The 18,021-nt window shown below is 45.2% G+C and overlaps 2 protein-coding genes across 4 annotated transcripts in view; one reads left to right on the forward strand and one right to left on the reverse strand.

The window, feature by feature from the left end:
• The window catches only part of UBE2E1 (ubiquitin conjugating enzyme E2 E1), a 44,415-nt gene extending 42,132 nt beyond the window's left edge, over positions 1–2,283 (forward strand). Inside the window, exons 4-6 of one of the 2 annotated variants that reach the window (XR_002086319.1) lie at positions 215–362; positions 502–649; positions 1,379–1,466. Coding sequence is in view for 1 of the 2 variants with exons in the window: in XM_009288605.2 (XP_009286880.1) it covers positions 215–362; positions 1,379–1,476 (246 nt within the window). In the remaining variant the exon portion in view is untranslated. Of the gene's footprint in view, positions 1–214; positions 363–501; positions 650–1,378 lie in introns of both variants that reach the window. The other variant, XM_009288605.2, reaches the window with a different exon arrangement.
• A 3,549-nt stretch (positions 2,284–5,832) lies between these two features.
• NKIRAS1 (NFKB inhibitor interacting Ras like 1) lies at positions 5,833–17,749 on the reverse strand. 2 transcript variants are annotated; one of them, XM_009288607.2, is made up of 5 exons: positions 17,654–17,722; positions 17,298–17,430; positions 16,824–16,950; positions 9,560–9,801; positions 5,833–6,619 (listed from the first exon to the last, which is right to left on the reverse strand). In XM_009288607.2, the coding sequence occupies exons 3-5, from the start codon at positions 16,915–16,917 to the stop codon at positions 6,380–6,382; spliced, it is 576 nt and encodes a 191-aa protein (XP_009286882.1). In that variant the 5' UTR covers positions 16,918–16,950; positions 17,298–17,430; positions 17,654–17,722; the 3' UTR covers positions 5,833–6,379. The 2 variants fall into 2 exon arrangements, with proteins under 2 accessions (XP_009286882.1, XP_009286883.1); XM_009288608.2 differs by lacking the exon at positions 17,298–17,430 and having other exon boundaries at positions 17,654–17,749.
• Between the last annotated feature and the right edge of the window lie 272 nt (positions 17,750–18,021).

An 18,021-nucleotide genomic window follows, 5' to 3' on the forward strand; every position in this document is an offset into this window, starting at 1 on the left:
AGCCTGGCGGCCCCGCTTCGCCCCGGCTCCGCCGGTCACCCTGAACCCGAGCCGAAAGGCCGGCCTTCCTGCCCTCCGCTCCGCCAGCCTGCGTGGGCCCTTTTCCCTTCCCTTCAGTTCTTACTGCCTGTCACGTCATTATTGCAGCTGAGGTGGTGTATTACTGCATCGCGTGTGGTACCCTGGCACGCCGGCTAATAGCTGTTTTTTGCAGGTAACGTTTCGGACAAGAATCTACCACTGTAACATTAACAGCCAAGGCGTCATCTGCCTGGACATTTTAAAAGACAACTGGAGCCCAGCGTTAACCATTTCTAAAGTTCTCCTCTCCATCTGCTCCCTCCTCACAGACTGCAACCCGGGTAAGTCCCCTGCATGGCCAGGCAGGCCGCCTGCCGCCTTGCACCCCACCCGGCACCCGAATAACTTGGCCCTCATCTCATCCTGTTGGCTTCGGCCAGCATGGCTCTGGCCTCCAGCGCAGCACGTTTCCATCTCCAGGGCAGCTGGAGAGGGGCTGGAGGTGGTGGAGGTGATACACCCTACCTGCCTGCTGTTCACCGCTCCTCAGGCTGACCCACAAGGAAAGCGGCGGTCCTCCTCCTGCACATGAAAACTCCTTCCCCTTCCAAACCAACTCTGGTTTTGGGTAAGGGTTAAACACTCTTCGCTGGTCTGTAGGACTGTAGTAATTCAGTAACGGAGCTAGAAGAGCCACAAACGCAGTTCTGAAAACAAGGGGATTAGCTTTTTACGTTCCATCATCCATTTAAAACCAGTGACCAACTATGCCGCAAGTAGTCCTCGCTGCTTCTCTGACCCACCCGTTATCCACGCCAGTTAAGAGGAATATGTCTTTGTTTCCAAAGTCAATTTTACAGGTTGTATTTCTATATGTGTCTAAAGATGAGAGAAACACCGGATTTCACACTCTATTATGTATAATAAAAATAAACTTGTTGGAAAAATAAAACCTCTCCTTGAGATCTGATCTTTCCTAGAAGGCAGATTTATAATGATACAAGTACACTTAGCAACGAGTATGTCCCAGGTGCTTTTAGAAGGGGTAAAATAAACCTGAAATGCATGAATTGGTGAAAAACCTCAGTAATGCAAAATATGACTATTGGATTGTTGTCTTTTAAATTCCTTAAAACTTTAATTGTCATTTCGCTCTTTATTAAGTAAAAGATTAGTATGTCACCATAAATACACACAAATCAGTGACGATACAGACTATCAGTTCAGTATATTTAGATTGCTGTAATGTGCCTTACCTGTGTGATTCCCTTGTATTAAATTCACACTTCAGCTTTATTTTTAAGTTTTTATTTGGTAACTTGTCTGAAATAAGTCGTTTGTTTTCTTTTCTTTTCAGCTGACCCCCTGGTTGGAAGTATTGCCACTCAGTATATGACTAACAGAGCAGAGCATGACAGAATGGCCAGACAATGGACCAAAAGATACGCTACATAAATTGGATTTTCGTCAAACTCTTACATTATTCGTCTGTGATGGAAAGAGCTGCTTATGATTTTGAAGGGGTGGGGGGAGGGAGGGTGCTGGTAAAGAGTAGGGTATTTCTATAACAGATTTTATTCAGTCTTTTATTTCCTAAGATTTTGTTGTTGTAACTTAAGGTATCTTGCTACAGTAGACAGCTAGGATTGGGAATAGCATATTTTAAGACTGTAATTAGTTCAGCAATATTAGCTCACACATAGTACTGAGAAGAATGTAAACTTCTTAGACTTCTTTGGTTTTCAGTTTGCTTGCAATATGTAAAAGATTACAACAGCTTAATTTTGTACAGGTACATATGTTGACATTTATGTAAAAGTCCTTTCAGGACTACACACAGGTTTTGCTCTTTGTTTTGTTTTGGGTTTGGTGGGCTTATTTTGTTCTGGGTTGGGTTTCTTTTTTTTTTTTTTTTGTAAAAAGATGTCGGGATTGTTTTCCCCTATGGAGGGCACATTGGTATTTAACAAATCCTTTTTAAAGACTGTCATCTCATGATCTGTGATACGGAGAGGTGGATATATGGCCTCATATATGAAATGAGAAGTAGTTAATGTATTATTTTATAAGCCAATCTATCTTTGTGAAAAGAATAAAGGGTTTAATCAGGACTTACGGTAACCTGTAGTGAAATACCTTAAGCTGTTTAACTGTAAGGCGTGGAATAGGAGTCACTCAGTGGATTGGTTGTATGTTGTGGGCTACTTAAGTCTGCATTTGTTACTGTGCTAATAAAAAGATGTTTAAAAAAAAGAAGAAGAAAAGATTTCTGCTTAGTGCTTTGCTTTGTCATTTTGCCAGAACAGTGTCTCCCAGTACGCTTTGAGGATTACAGTATGGATAAGGACAAGGGAGATCTGCAGGTGAGTGCATCGACTGCTGCTATTTTGGGAAAATACTTCTAGACAAGCATACAATGAATGACAGCGTAAGACTTTTTTCAACTGTTTACTGTGTAAGTGTTGTGCAGGCTGGCATGGCCCATGAGGAGCTAACCTGCCACAGAGTCCACGCTAGTTACTTTTTAGCTTAAGTTTTCACAGCGTTGGCTTTTCAGGACTGGCACGTCATTTCAAAGTACAGCTGGAAAAGTGTAAGAGATCTGGAAGGGAAACAGGCAGGAGGTAAAAGGAAGAAGAGAATATCTTCATGGTTTTCTGATGGAGTGGTCTATTCCCACTTGGAAGAGGAGAAGGAGTCGTGTCCTGGTAAGCTAGCAGAAGACACCTTAAAGGAGAGTAAAGGAGACTTAATCTGTAGATCCTTTAACTACCTACAAAGATTATCTCCTAGAGACATGGTGTTTACATTGAGGTGTGTAGCAACAGGGCAGTTAGTTGTGGATATGGCATTTTTGACCACTCCCTTAAGGTAAAGGCCGGAAGTACAGATTCATTTTCACACGGCAAGTACTTCACCGTGCGACATTCATCTGAGTGCTATGTGGTCATCTGCACTCTTGGATTTGTTTTGGTACTTTAAAATAAATTCTGTATATACTTTATTTATATACTTCTCTTCCTATCTATATATAGATCAAATCTAACTTGGTCCAAAGTAATCTGTTAGATTACAAACCCTTCCTTTGCTGGGTGGTTGTGGGTAGTAGTACATTAGCCTCATCCGCTGAACTGCCTTCTTTTGACACAATGTATGTTTTGGTGTATGAGCTCCCTCAGCTGTTTGGCTCAGCCGAGGCAAATTATTGGTATATAGCTGCATCACGCCAGGAGCATCTCTGGTAATCGTTTCCTCCTCTCCTTACCGAGTGAGGAGGTAAATGGCTTAATCTCAGTAGGTTTTTGTCGGCTCCTTGCTTCATGCTATCAGGACATGCCAAATTAACTGTTGTAGCTGGCAGGGGGAGGGAGCTGATTTGGGGTGACTGATCTGCACAGTGTTTATTTATTGGTGTTGGGGTGACGGTTGGACTCGATGATCTTAGAGGTCTTTTCCAACCTTAATGACTCTATGATTCTATTCAGCAGGATAGAAGTTTAAGAGGAACAGAGAAAGATGGTTCAATTTACTAATTTATTTTTCTTTTTTATAATAATTTTTCTCCATTATCTTGTGAAGGGACTGTCTAGCTCTGTAGTAGGTAAGTGATCCCAGTGACCCAGGACAGGTTTTGAATCAGTGGAATAGTAAGAACAAAATACATGTTCTGCCCTTTAGCTACTACATTATACTCTGTACTTTACTTATTAACCCTATGTAAAACTGTACTACAGTGAGTTTAATTTTTACTCAGTACCAGCCACTGTGTGTAGATTGTTTGCAGGGGAGACACTACATTTTCCATCACTTGTCAATAAAATACTATGGTATTTAGAAAAGAAAATTGATTTGAGCACTTAAAAAGCATCAGAATAAGCTTATGAAAGAAAACAGTGGGTGGTGGTTGTTTATGTGAATACCCAAAATGATCTAAACTCATTTCTAATGAATTTAACCAAATCAAAGATAATGTGTTTGCCTTTATGTAACCTGTTTGGAAAAATGGCCTTAGTCATTCGGAAGATCCCTTTTCCTCTTGCCATTCTTAAGACATTGTCAAGTCCTGAGTGTCCAGGGGAGCGAGTGAGCAAGCTGATCTCACACGACATGGCTCTGCCAGCCTACAGGTGACATCAGTCTTGGCAGTGGAATTGGCACCGAGCCTGCGGGGTGCAGAACTGGACGGGAACCAGTCATCTCTGTTCCTTCCATCTCCACACATTTTAAGTTAATTCTGACTTGTCAACCTGCACTCCCTTGGCTCAAGGGTCAGCTTCAGTGACGATGTGCAGTTAGCAGAGGTTTTTGCTTATTTTGATTGATCCAAAGCTGAATCAAGTACCTCCTAGAAGAAGGGTTCTGCAGAGCTGAAGAGGAGAAACATAACCAATTCCTTGGTGAGAGGTTGCAGCAAGGAGGAGAATGGCTGCTGCTCTGAAGTCACCCCCACTTCCCAAGCACGCAGGCAGACGTGGAGTCTTCTGGGTAGGGACAAGCCTTGAGTACACGTGTGTTCAGTAGGATATAAGTGAGGAGGGAGTGTTGTTCTGCATCATTGGTGGGGACAATGACTATTACTAGCCAGGTTGGGGGAGGTCGTGCTATAGTGCTTACTCAGCTGCAGTGTTGCAATGGAAACAATTGTATGTTTCTAGCAGGGCATTACAAGAGCTTGCTCATTCATAATTGCTCTTATCTTACTCTTTGGCCACAGCAATCCAAACTATATTGAGCAAAGCACATAAACAGTTTCGTCTACCTTCATTATAAAGGTAGGAATACCTGCTTAATTTTTAGTGAATTGTACTGCTGCTCTGACATTAGTAATGCTGACAGACTTTGTCCGTATTCAGGAAGAGCAATGCTATAAGCATACAGCTTAATTGTAATCATTAAGCACACTTACTATTCAGCAGTTATGATATGACAGTGCAAATATTGCTCGTGGTTTTGCTGACTCACAGTGAAATTCTCATTATTTGTTCAAAACAGCATTATTTAGTGGAAAATGAGGGAACTGGGTACTTCAGTTCACTCCCTCTCCCCACTCTTGTCTTCAAATATAAAGAAAAGCTAATATCAATTAATATAAGAGGTTGTTAGAGGCCAAAAGCTGGCTACTCTGTCTGGGAACGGTTGCTTATTCTGTCCCTCTATATCCAATTTTGTTTAGTTTACTGACAGGCTGACCTAGGACAGCCGATTCCTGCAGCACAGGCTTACCAGCGTGGGGAGTCAAATACAGCATGTACAGTTGTGCCTCCTGCTGCTGGACAATGTGCGGCGTATTAAGACCAAGGCCATTTGTACAGGTATTTCTGGGTGTTTGCCATGGGGATGTTCCCAAAAGGCAGCCTCCTACACTCCCTAGCCCCCTCTCACAAAGCAGTACAGTACTTTGTACCGGTTGTTATCTGCCTGTAGCTTCATAGCGAGGGTGGATTACCGCAGCTTGGCTGAACGGCTGGGTGGGAGTATTACGCAATGCACTAAGCAGAGCCCGGGCAGTACCTCCTGCATACAAAATTGCTCAGTATAATTTCTCAGTAAAATTATCACCTGTGTGAATGTGACTGATTTGTACTGGACATGCTGGAACAAAACCACGTACAGCTATGTTGTCCTTCAGGTTGCAGTTAAATTAATGAGTGCTCTGAGAGCTTTTCTGGTTTGTACAAATAAATTCCTGAGCTGAAAGCACTACTTGCCAGACTTTGCTGACAAGCTTCATGTCAGGGTAGATCTGCTCTAATATCTCCCACAAGACTTGTTTTGTTTTTTGTTTTTTTTTTTTTTTTTCTTCCAGACACTAGCAGAAGTTCAGCAGCTAAATTTGCTGGTAGTTGTTCCTCCTGCCCCAAACTTTTCTCCTGCAACAACACACTGACCTCAGCCTCCTGCAGCATCAAAAAGCCCTGTGGCCCTGTTTAAGGTCAAGGTAAAAGGACTGTTGCCATTTCAAACATCCTCTCTCCAAATTGAATGCTTTATTGCAGCTAGTACTATTTATGACTAGAGGCTATAGATCTGCAGGGGGATTGCTTAATGATAAGCTTGGTGATTTATTCCTCAACATGGCTGTATCCAGGCATAGTCAAAGCCCCTGCTAGAGAGGCTATCCCTCCATCCTCCATAACCCTTGGTGCAAGATAACTCCTCTCATGAAGTGCTTTTTAAGGCTTTTACCACCAGTGACTTTTTCAAGCCAAGTCCATGAGAAGGAAGGATACCTCTTAGCCATAAGCTTGCTGATTTTATTGCTGAATGAGATTATTGCTTTAAGTGAAACTGTGATAAGCAAATGGCACAGAAAGGACTTCGTCTGTGACCTGGCAGCAGCAGACAATGCTAAGGTAGTTTAGTTATCACAGTTATTCCCTTTGCTCTTCCTTCCAGGCAAGGGAAATGCTGATTTGTTCTGGGACTGGGAGAGTTTGCTGGCTAAGAAGGTGAAGGGCTCAAGCAGTGTTTTCCGATCTGTCACAGTCACTTCCCACAGTCTCACTTTCTCGGCCCTTGCCCATTGCTGTGCTGTTTCTGTTTCCACTTGCCTTTGGTCCAGGAGGTCAGTTTTGTTTCCCAAGACAATAACTGTTACCTACAAACAAAATGAAAGGGTGAGCTTTATACAAAAAGCATCCACCACTCACAATGCTTTTAAACGGCAGGCAAGTAGCAACACAGTTCAGAGCTGTTCTTTAACTTAGCACTGGCACAAGGTAAGCTGCGTGTAGTTTGAAAGATGAGGGTCTGGGATTGGAATTAGTCTCATCTACTTGTGGGCTGGGAGCTGGTTTTAATCATAGGATGTGCAGGACTTCCCCTTCTCCCCCCGATTGCTGAAAGGGAAACAATACCCAAGAGAGCCAAACAGCCCTATTCTCCGTTTACTCGGCAATTGAGCTGCCCTAGACAAATGGTAAGAGCGTGACATCTGAGTAGGTCAGAGCAGCGGATGCTTGAGAGATGAAAAATTGCATGGCAGCAGAGAAAGCCTGGACCCCACAGCTGTGGATTTCGCCCAGCTTGTTTTTTTCCCCAAGCCCCAGCCTGCGATACAACTAAAGCCAGCGCTGCCACAAGGCAGGCTGCCGGGCAGGCTGAGCCCCTGCGCCCCTCTCCCAGCCCAGCTGGCTGCCCGCTCCCACATGCACCGTAAGCCACTAGAGGGACCTAAGCGGACAGTCTTCTGTCGCTGAAAGAGTCAGATAAGGACCGGCACCATCCTCTCGGAAGCAGTTTCAAGAGCAGCTGGTTAGCTAACTAGGGCAGCGCAGCTGTATCAAGTCAGACCCTTCGTTGTCAGGATCAATCAAGCGACTTCTGTATCACCAAGACGGTACAGTGTGGCTGAGCTCAGTGGCCTGCCCGGTACTTCAGTTCTAGGAAGTGCTGAAGGTGGTGCTGGCCACTTAAAATAGGCAGGAGCAGTAACTTCAAGTTAACCGTTTTCTAAAAATATTTTACCAGCGTCAGCTCTTAGGGGAAGCCAGGCCTATATTTATAGCTCAAGGTCCTTAATCAAACTCTGGTCTCATCTCTACGCCAGTGGTTTGACAAAGATCAAGTGATAAAGTCCTCTCTTGCTGATGATTGGGGTTTTTGCTGTGGCCACACCTGCTTGCTCTTTCCTGTTCATCAGGCTAACTCCAGGATGTCTTCTGTTTCTTTCCAGCTAGAGATGTTTGTCCTGTTCTTGTGAGGTCTGAGGCTTCCTTTCTTTTTCTATAGCAGCCCATCCATGGTGTTTGGAAAAAATGTTTTTCCCTCTGCGAAGGCTTTGAAAGAAGCTATAATCTTCAGGCGCATTTACCGCATGCTCCAACTGAATTTTACCTATGGTTAAGCTCTGTCAGTGTGAGAGAACACAACCTCTATTTAGTTTAAAATTTGGCCAGGCTTTAAGGTGCGTGCTGGAGAGCCCCCGCAGCCAGCAGAGGCAAGGAACCAGCCATCAGTGCTTTCTGTCATCTGCCACACAACGGGGGACTGTGCCACTCAACAAGGTGAAGTTCTGCCAGCTCCAAAGCACCATGTGTGGAGACACATCCCTAATTCAGTTAAGGATGCATTCTGGCAGAGCCCAAACTTTAAGCCTCCTGATGCTATCTTAAGGTAGGACTCCTGATGTCACCTTCTACCTGCTTCAAAGCATATTTTATATGGACTAGAAATCACAGGAATAAAACTAATTTATCCAGCTTATTGTGGGCACCACTCTTTTGACTATGTTATCCTCAGTCAGGATCACAACTTTAAACTCTCCCAGAGGGTAAGCAAATTAGCTGTTTTCTAAAATACCTGCGTGCAACGAGAGAGAAGAGTTCTGGCAGGTAACACAGAGAGAGGGACGCAGATCCTGTTGGGGCTGTGACTCCCTCTCCGCATTACAACATGCTGTAAAGTAACAAATCAGGGCCCTCACAAACACAGCGCCTGGGAAAGATTTCCTGCTTGTCCACCTTTCCTTGCCCTGCAGGGGAGTTATGATTGACTCCCGTATCCCTGATATACGTGACAATCTGCAGCTCACACCAGCCCTACCAGCTAACATACCTCTCCTGTGAGTGCACGTTTGGCTGCTGTCAAACTCAAAGCCTGCCTTCCTCCACCACCCTATGTGCTGTCAGTACTAAACAAGTTACATTTTTGTGAAGTCTCTCCCTACCATTATCCAATTAATTCTTCATGCACTTTTATTTTTTTTTAACAGCATAAAATAGACGCTTGGAAAGCTGTAGGCTAAAGACATTTAACAGGGAAAACTACTTGAGAATATAAAGATACTGTAAGAAAAGCCATAATGCTAATGCCACATGCAAGTTGTATTTGTTTAGCTAAGCTGGAACACTGTCAGCTGAAAACACTAGCTGCTTTCTAAGGGAAAATAGAGCAGTCATTTCACACAATTGAATTGATTCAATATGGTTGTTAAAATACATTAAAGCCGCTTTGCCAATTGACTATTGTCTGGGAGACCCATTGTCAATTACACTAGTTTGTAAGCCATCAAGTACATGAATACAAAACAAACAAAGATAATGCCCTTCGTTATATTTTTCTATGCACTTGACTTCCTGTGTACAATATCTAAAAAAACATATGAACTGCACTGCTGTAGACCATATGCTTTATTAGTCATAAGTGTCCTGGCTGATGCATTCAGCTAACTGAATTTTAGCTGTAGTAAAGGAAGTAAGGAGGAAAAAAAAAAAAGTGTTCTTTTGCATGACCTGCATGGCACGTGAATTAGCTTCCCCAGCATGAGAAAGCTTCCTTTTGCTGGATTGCCCAAGGCTGTGGTAGTAAAGGAGTAAGGAGGAAAAAAAAAAAAGTGTTCTTTTGCATGACCTGCATGGCACGTGAATTAGCTTCCCCAGCATGAGAAAGCTTCCTTTTGCTGGATTGCCCAAGGCTGTGGGTACATTAGTTTTCCTTTGTATGAGAGTTTTACAGAATCAAAATCTATGCTTTACAACCTTAACTTCCTATCACTGATACACCGGTAAGCCAAGCAGTTAAGGCACCATGCATTTACCTCTTTTTTGTCTCTAAAGACGTCGATCTCCTTTTTGAGCAGTTCAACTCTTTGGAAGGCTTCGAGGCTGGTCACGGCATACACGAGAACGAAGCCATCAGCGACAGAGAAATAGTGTTTTGGCAATTCTACGCCCTCCTGCAGACCCCTGGTGTCATAAAGCCGTAACTGTTCCTTCACACCTCGGTCTGTCTCCACTGATGCCAAATACACATCTTCCATTGTGGCACCCTCTTCTAAGCCTGTTTTAAAACAAGCAGGAAAGTTCAACTTGGTGTAAGCACAGCACCAGTTTTATTTGCAGTACAGCAGAATTTTACCCCACAATAGCTTTCAGTGCATGTTTTCCAGAGTGACTTGACCTGGACTCAACGTTGCCTGACATCCCCATGAAGGGCTGTATTCACAGATCACCGTACCAGCTATTTACAATAGCAACACTGTGTAAATACAACCATCTAATATATGAGCACATGATTATGCCTGTAAAATTAATCTACACAAGATGCACATTCAGGATAGGATAAGATATATGGCTCTTCCCCCAGGTTTCCCAAACTCCAACCACCCAGTGTACCAGTTCTGTGCCAAACATGCTGCGAACGGGCCTGCCCAAACATACCCTTTTGGAAGAACAGCCAAGGAACACCAGACAGTCAAGTACTAACATCTTGAGCCTACTTCTTTGCTTCATACTGAGCTGGATCACATGGCAGAAGCAGGAGTCAAAGGAATAATTCTGGAAATGAATGTGTGTTGGTGGTACAACTAACCAACAAGTGAAATCAAGCCAGAAAGGGAAGGGGATGTTTGCATGCAAGCAAAGTTGCATGCTATTTTACTCAAATACACAATGAGCTTTTTCTATCCCTTAGGGATCTAAAATGACTCAGATTTGCTAATAGGAGCAAGCTCATTTACTGTAAGGTAAGAGCATGCACAAGGTAACAAGCTTTCATATATATATATCACCTGCTTCATGGTAACTATCTGCATACTGGCTCTCCTTCCTCTCTCCCCACGGTAGATGTGAGGTAATTCAAGGCAGCTTACTTTGAACTAATTAAAACGTTTTTTCCAAGCCAAACCTGAAAACACATAGATCACCTTAGCTTCGTGGTCCCCTGGATGCATTTGCATAAGGTTACAGGTCCCAACAAACTATTCCCCCTAGTGTAGCTGGGCCACTTTCAGAGCCGGTTTTAAGTATTCATATAAACCCTCTGCAATCCACGTTTTTGCCTCCGCTGCACTCCTGTATACATGAATTGTTTGCCGTTGCAGGGCCACAATAATGAGCACCGCATTACTCTTTGTCTGCCAAAAAGGGACCATATTAGTGCATTGTTTAAGAAAACACGAGGGATTATCTGGCCTGTGAAAATAAGGATTTTGCTATATTCAATGACACTATTCAAAATACTTCACATTGACAAACAAGCTAAAGCATTCCACCCACGCTGATGGTTTCCCATGATGTATGCAGCATTCCTGTGCAGGAAAGTGGCACAAGCTGTTCTTTTTGCCCCTCTCTGTGCAGTCTTCATAGATCAAACTCTTATTAGGTTTGCAACGAATTAATTTATCTCGCCTCCAAATATAGCCATGCCAACGTGTGACAGCGAAACTAAGAGCAGGAGGACAAAACAAAGGTTAATAAAAAGAGGAAGCGCGAAGGCATTCTGTGCCGTTGGAGAATGTGTTACAAGGGCATTTTTAAAGACTGAAGTAGGTAATGGAGCCCTTTTTGGTATAGCACTGTATTTTTTCTTGCTCTGCTTTGTTGCATTGTACAGACAGGTCAAGGAAATATCTAGTATCAATAAATACTACTTTGGCAAGAAGGACTGAACCATAAGTACCTAAGTTTTCTTTTTAGAAAGCAATGAATAATGTTGTACAAGTTTTTACCATCTAAATGCTGCACTGTAATTCAACAGTCTTTAATATATCCACATTCTCCTGTGACAGTCTCTTCCTAATAGCATTAAAAGTAGCAGTGAAAATTATGTCTTTCAACATCCTACTTGAAAACGAAGAGGAAAAATTAAGATCTGGGAGTTAAGTCAGCAGAATAGAGCAATAAATTTTGATTGGGGGGGGGGCACTTTGGAGGGAACTGGAATTTATGCATCAGTATCAGATTCCAGAGGTGAAATTTCACCTACGTACATTGGGGGAGGGAGTGTATGCAAGTGGATTACTAAGCAAACACAGATAATTTTTAGACATACCTGTGTCACCTTATTCTAGGCCCTGCTTCCAAAGCCCAGACCGCATGCTAGCCACATCTTGCTGGCAACCATATTTACAGTTCTTGTTAGTACCATCTCATTCACATACTTTCCCAGTCTCCATTCAAATGTGTGCCGGGAAAGTTGTACGAGCGGCAGAACTAGTCAGGAAAGCCTAGTGTCCTAGGAAGGTGTCTGGCACCATCCCATCCTCCCTGTCACAAGGACCACGGTTTTCCTTTCCTTCGCTGGCATCCCCAGGTGTCCTCCCACCTTCGCTACCTGGGTGGGGAAGGGCAGCTTGTGCTGGGGAGTTACTGCCCCGCAGACTGCTGCCAGCTCGAGTAGGTTTTCCTCGGAGGAGAGCATTATCGTGGGCCTTGTCTCCCTCTCCTGCTACCACTTTTTCTAAATTTACAGAAATGTATTATGGGATATCTACTGCTGTGACACAGATAACGGGCAGATGGAACCAGCTTTCGGGTTCAGAAGCTATAGGGGGAAATGGGAACTAACAAGATGGTGAACAATCTTGTGGTTTCTTTGGAAACTAAAGATGAAGAAAGTTAGGGAGGAAAGAGAGGAATAGACAGGAGGTTGATACCATTCTCTAGTGCCTACGTAGCTGGTGCAAGTCTTGGGAGAGGCAGAAAGATCTTCATCTATGTTACCAACTGCTGCAAGGGGAAGCCTCAGTCATAAATTGGGTGGTGTTTCAACCCCTGGTGGTTTCCCAATGAGGAAAAGAAAAGGTTCAATATACTAATGAATACTGCACACTCAGGCTAGACAAGGCAGAGATATTGCAAATACCAAAATAAAGCAAAATTTCATGGCTGGAATTTCAGAAGTTCCCAAATGAATCTCGAACGTAAATGCAGTGCAAATTTTGTGTCTTGAGTACTTTTGAAGATCTCCTATGTAATCTCTCCCTCCCTCTTCCCAGCAGGAATTTAGCAAATAGCTCTTAAAGTCTGCTATTCCTTGCGTTTCTACAACTCCAGGATAACAGGCTTTGCTTACTTAGATCTCAAACGACAGCATATCAGAGGATCCCTGACTTGGAGAAGAGCTGGACAGGACTCAACAGGAGCTGGCCTATTTAGATTTGGCTGCTAGTTAAGTACTGGTCCCACCAACCAGTAGGCACAGTTGTGACCCTCAGTTGCATACATTCAGCTCCATTTTCATCCATTTCTAAAATACAAAGCTGACTGCAGCTTTTCCAGGAGATAGTTTTGATTTAAGAAACAAAGATGGAAGAATGCGTAATTTGATTAATTAGCCTCCACATCTTTGGAGCTGTGAAAGCTAAAACCCCAAATCCTTCCAGCTGAGACCAAGTGAGGCAAATTCTCTCTCGTTATGGGTTCTACCACAGTAATATATGGTGTTTTCATTCCCAGCTAATAAGATGATTTGAAGTAACTCCTTATGAATAACCTGACCACACTAGCTATTTATGCAGCCAGGAGGCAGAGATAAGGAAAATCGTATTTTCTACAGGGAAAGTTCTCATCTCCTCCTGCTTAGCTGATAAGCTTTAAAATATCTCTGACCCCTCAACCTATGGTAAAGGCAGAAGGAAGACTCCTTTCTGTGTCATCACTGAACAGGAGCACTGTTTAAGGAAAAACACCTATCCTCTTTACAGATACATCCCATGCCAAAGCTAAGCCAGCACCTCTCCTGTTAGCTCTCTCAAGGGAGCTCAGGCCAAACAGTGCCAGGTACCACAGGTATTTAGTGGGACAAACTTCTGCTGCCAGTCAAGGACCCATTTCATGACCAAAGAGAAAAGACTGGCCTCTCTTTCTTCAGGAGTGCAACAGAAGGTGGAGGATTTGGACAAACACAACATTGAAGCCCCAAAGAGAGATCATCCCAGATACCAGGCAACCGTATACATACATGCAAGCCTTAACAACTGTTTGGCCCGACCTGTGGCAGTATAGTCCCTGTGTGACTCAAAGCTAAATCTGCACCCATTTCAAACATCTCCTTCCAGGTTTTGTTTGATTCCTTGTCTCAATTTAACCAGAGAGGCTGCCAAGCAATACGTACGTTACTTTACGCGGCTCTAACAGCATCTCTCATCTTTTTGCCCCCTCCTTTCTCATCCTAGGGCCCAAGCCAAACAGGCCCTCTTACAGTTTTAAAGTTTAGCACAAAGCCCAGTACCACACATTGTTGCTTACATGCTCCAGGGACACAGATACTCCTTTTTGGGGGGTATTCCTCCCTCCCTAGTAATTTTTCCTCTGACCTCAAGCAGTCTTGCCTTTGCAAGAGTGCTAGCTGCTGACCATGTAAGCAACTGCAGCACTTAGGGACTTCATCCACGACAAGCCAGGGAGAGATGAAGGTACACATTTTTCTAGGAAGAAAAACACAGTGCAACTGGGTTTACAGCACCATCACCAAGCACACAGCTAGGAGCATAGGCTCAAAGCCAAGGGCTTTATATAGCAGTGTGAAACCTCCAAGGACACTAATAGCTTCCCCGATAGCAGCTGTGCCACCACTCCTTTTTACAGGAAAGTCAACAGGAGGCACGTTAGCACTGACATAGACTCATGGCTGATTTACAGCCAGGAGGAGACCCCCATGTCAGTGGCTGTAACACCTCGGAGGATGGCACCAGACCTTGTGCTCTGAGCCTGCAACTAAGTTCGAGCACACCTCTTGTCACTGGGAGGAGGATGTGGATGCCATCAGGAACAGAGAGACTCCGTGCGTTGGCTCAGCAGTCCTCCCCACAGCACCCCATCCCCTCTCCCCGGCCCTCGGACCGGCCGCAGAGCTGCTCCTGACGTCAGTCAGGAAGCACAGGTTTTGAAACAGCTTGTGTCCATGTTGCCATACCTGCTGATCTGCCTTGCTAGTTGGGGCTGAACAGACGGGCTTTCAGCAAACACACTACTCCTTTTCGCCTCCTGCCAAAAAGGCCAGCAGCCAAGATGTACATGTCAGCTTTCTGGAGCTCACAAGCTTTAGGAAACGAGGACTGAGATTCAGTAATCATGTTTTAAGCGTGAAGGGACCACCCCTGCAATGGTAGCACCAGCAGCAGGTCTCTGCAGTTTAAAGCCGCTCAGCTGAGGAGCAATCAAGGATTCACCAGTCCTCAAACTCTGTCCTTGCCCAGGGAGACCCTCACAGTGTTGTCCTGCCTCCACAGTTAGTGGGTTAAATCAACACCGATTGGAGCAGTAGCTAAAGATCTTCTGGGAACCGTTTTCACCATACTTCAGGCGCCCTCTGCCAGAACTGCCCCGGGGGCTAAGGAAGAGGCAGGGAGGACGGTGGCCACTCAGTGGGACTGCCAGAAACACCAACATATCAGTCCACCCCCCAGAACATGCCTGATGGTACACGCGGGTGATATCAAAAGCGCTGGGCCGTGGCCGCTCGTCCCTTGGCACTGCAGTGGCTCTGTACGAGCCCCCTCCTTGCTCCGATCTTGACTCTGCTACTTGCCCTCTTTCTCCAAATGTCTTGGGAATAAGATTTGACCAAAACCATAAAAAACAGGAGGCTACCTTCTTCCTTCTCCCCTTGTGCCCCCCCTCCGCTATCAGCTGCTCCCTCCCTTACTGTTAACTCCGAAAAATAAGAGCAGAGCTGCGAGAAAGGAAAACTGATCTTTTTGAGAGAGGGGGAACGTCTGCGTTGCGCAATGGCTGAGCTGGAGCAGAGCGTTCAGGAGCGACAGAGGGACACCCACAGCTAAACCCCGGGCACGAGGCCTCTCTCCGGTTATGTCAGCCAGTATCCATGACGTTGTATAATCGTGTACATGGCTGGTTCCATAAATAGCTCCTCCGATCAGCAACACCCGAGTATCCTTCCTGCCTGGGTCGCTAATAGGAGCTCAGGTCAAGAAGTAATGCAAGGCAATACGATTTAAGCAACGTGGCCTTGCTCATGCTGCTCGGGTGTCTCTGACAATCACCGAGCGCGGAGCAGAGGCAGGTCGGTAGCAAAAGGAAAAACCTTCAGCCTGCAGTTTTTGCAACCTTCACGCTGAAAGCTACACGAGGCTACGTGCATAGGGCTCGGTAGGATGCTGGAAACAGATGTTGCTGCAACATTAGAGGAAATCCTCCTTTTAAACAAGGGTATTAGCACGCAGTTCTATATCACGCTTTGCCAGCAAATTCCTCCCATCCACACATTTTAAAGGCACAGTGCCTGCAAAGCACCATTCTAGAAATCCTAGTGTTTATGCAATAACTTACCCCAACATTTAATTTACCGGCCCAAGGAAAAGATACAAATGGACTAGACATCTTCTGTCAAAGCTCTGAGATTCACCCCTGGTGCCACCCCTTGTTTCTGGGTGAGGCAGGAATAATTCATCAGCCTGCTCATCATTGCCATTCCTCTCAAAGCCAAGTCATGTGGAAACAGAGGGAAACAAGCCTGCTTTGCCTTCATTCCCTTTCTTTTGTGCGCAGCAAGTCTCAGACATCCCATGCTCCTCTCTCAAGTCCGTTTTCCATGGGAGGATTTCTTTGAGAGCCGAGAAGCTTGGCCCTCGAAGTTCAGCACAGAATGTGGGACCTAACACAGAGCTGTTTTTCTTTTCAGCGCTTTGATTAAATATTAGCCAAAACCAAGCAAAATAAAGCTTTAAGACAGAACAAAAGTCTAAACAGTCCCTCCATACCTCATCATGTGATATCTATTTATTTTTCAGGCATCTCCAGCATCTTTCAGGGAACGAGATATTATGTAAATATGCAGCAAGCACATCACCTACTTTCTGTGTTTGTTTCTTTTTAAACATTCATGTATTTTGTAACTGGGAACATCGTGGAAAGGGTTCTTCTCCAAGCCTCTTTTAAAAATCAGTAAGCACGGGACTACGAATTTCAAGAACTGCCCAGAGATGCAACGAAACCACATGAATTTCCTCCTTCACTTCAGTGCAGTTTGCAGCCCTCGGTTACTGCTTTTTGGGGGCCCACACAGAACAAGATTCTGGAAAAGGAAACAATCCCCCCCAAAAAGTAAAAATATCTCACCAACAGTATGCTTTCCATAGAGAAGCTGCTCCAAAATCGCAGTCTTTCCCACCGAGGCCATTCCACAAACCACCACCTTGTAGCCCTTTCCCATCTTTCCCGAGAGGGCAGAGTCAGCAGGCGAGCCCTGTGCAGACACAGGAGTCTGTTAGCCTGGTGCAGTGGGAGAGCTCGGCACCAGACAGAAGCAAAGCCCCCGAAAGGCGAGAGGCAAAACACGAAGCAGCGGGTGACTCGGAGGCACAGCTCCCTCCCAGGCGCTCACCAGCGACTGATATTTTTAGGACTAGAGTTTCCTCCCACACCATTTTTTAAGGTTTTTGGCTGCTGCCATCGGTACCGATGCTTGCCTGCAGCCTCCACGCTTGTCCCGTCGGGCTTGGGGAGACTGTTTGCGAGCGCTGAAGTGTGTAAACCCTCTGGGGCAGGGGCTGTGCTTGTTGGTGTGGGTATACACTGCAAGACTTGCGTTACCGGGCTTCGTGTTTTTGCTGCGGGCCTGATGGTGTCTGGTGGTATCAGGACGGCTTCTGGAAACGCGACAAAACGGCAGTTCCATCCATTTTATTTCACGCACAGGAAGTTTCTAGCTTTTACAGACTAGGAGCTAGAAAATAGGAGCATTAAAGGCAGAAGCACAGGAAGGCAAATGCAAAAGCAGATTTTTTGGTCTGTTTTAAATCGGTTTGGATGGGCAGGTGTTGGTTTTAGCAGGAGGCCCCCAGAAGCCAGGGGCAGTTCCCTCTGCAAGTGAGCCATGGCAGGGCAGCAGGCCCTAACTGTCAGGTCACTGTTTGGAGGAGTTTGCCACAGAGAGAGCTGAAGAGTACCTTTTTAGGACCAGGAGGGGCTGGCGTTGTCCTGTCTTGATTCCAGCTTAACTGGGTAACACTTCACAAGCCAGGTGCTCTGCAAAGCATACACTGAAAAACAGAAAGGTCACCCCGCAGCCGCAGGCAGGCAGGGGGGACTTTCAGGCAGGGAAAGCCTGATTCCCATTTTGATTTCCCGGCAGGGCCTGATGCCTCCACAGCAGCACACTGGGGACGCTGCTGGGAGCCAGAGAGGGGGACAAAAGCCTCCTCAGCATCAGGCCCCTTCCCTGCTCCTGCAAATTCACCTCTGTGGGCACGGAGGGGGTACGCAGGGGGAGGCACAGAAACGCTTGGGCACCTGCGAAGTGCCAAACGCAGGAGGG

Source organism: Aptenodytes forsteri, unplaced genomic scaffold (assembly GCF_000699145.1).
Source record: "Aptenodytes forsteri isolate BGI_AS27 unplaced genomic scaffold, ASM69914v1 Scaffold9, whole genome shotgun sequence".
Classification (NCBI taxonomy): Eukaryota; Metazoa; Chordata; class Aves; order Sphenisciformes; family Spheniscidae; genus Aptenodytes; species Aptenodytes forsteri.

Excerpts from the sequence above, each read along its gene's own strand:
- NKIRAS1 (XM_009288608.2), bottom strand. The coding sequence starts at position 16,917 with ATGGGAAAGGGCTACAAGGTGGTGGTTTGTGGAATGGCCTCGGTGGGA. Across the intron at positions 9,802-16,823 it reads CTATGGAAAGCATACTGTTG|GCTTAGAAGAGGGTGCCACA; the intron begins GTGAGATATTTT and ends GTTTTAAAACAG. Across the intron at positions 6,620-9,559 it reads TCTTTAGAGACAAAAAAGAG|GTAACAGTTATTGTCTTGGG; the intron begins GTAAATGCATGG and ends TTTTGTTTGTAG.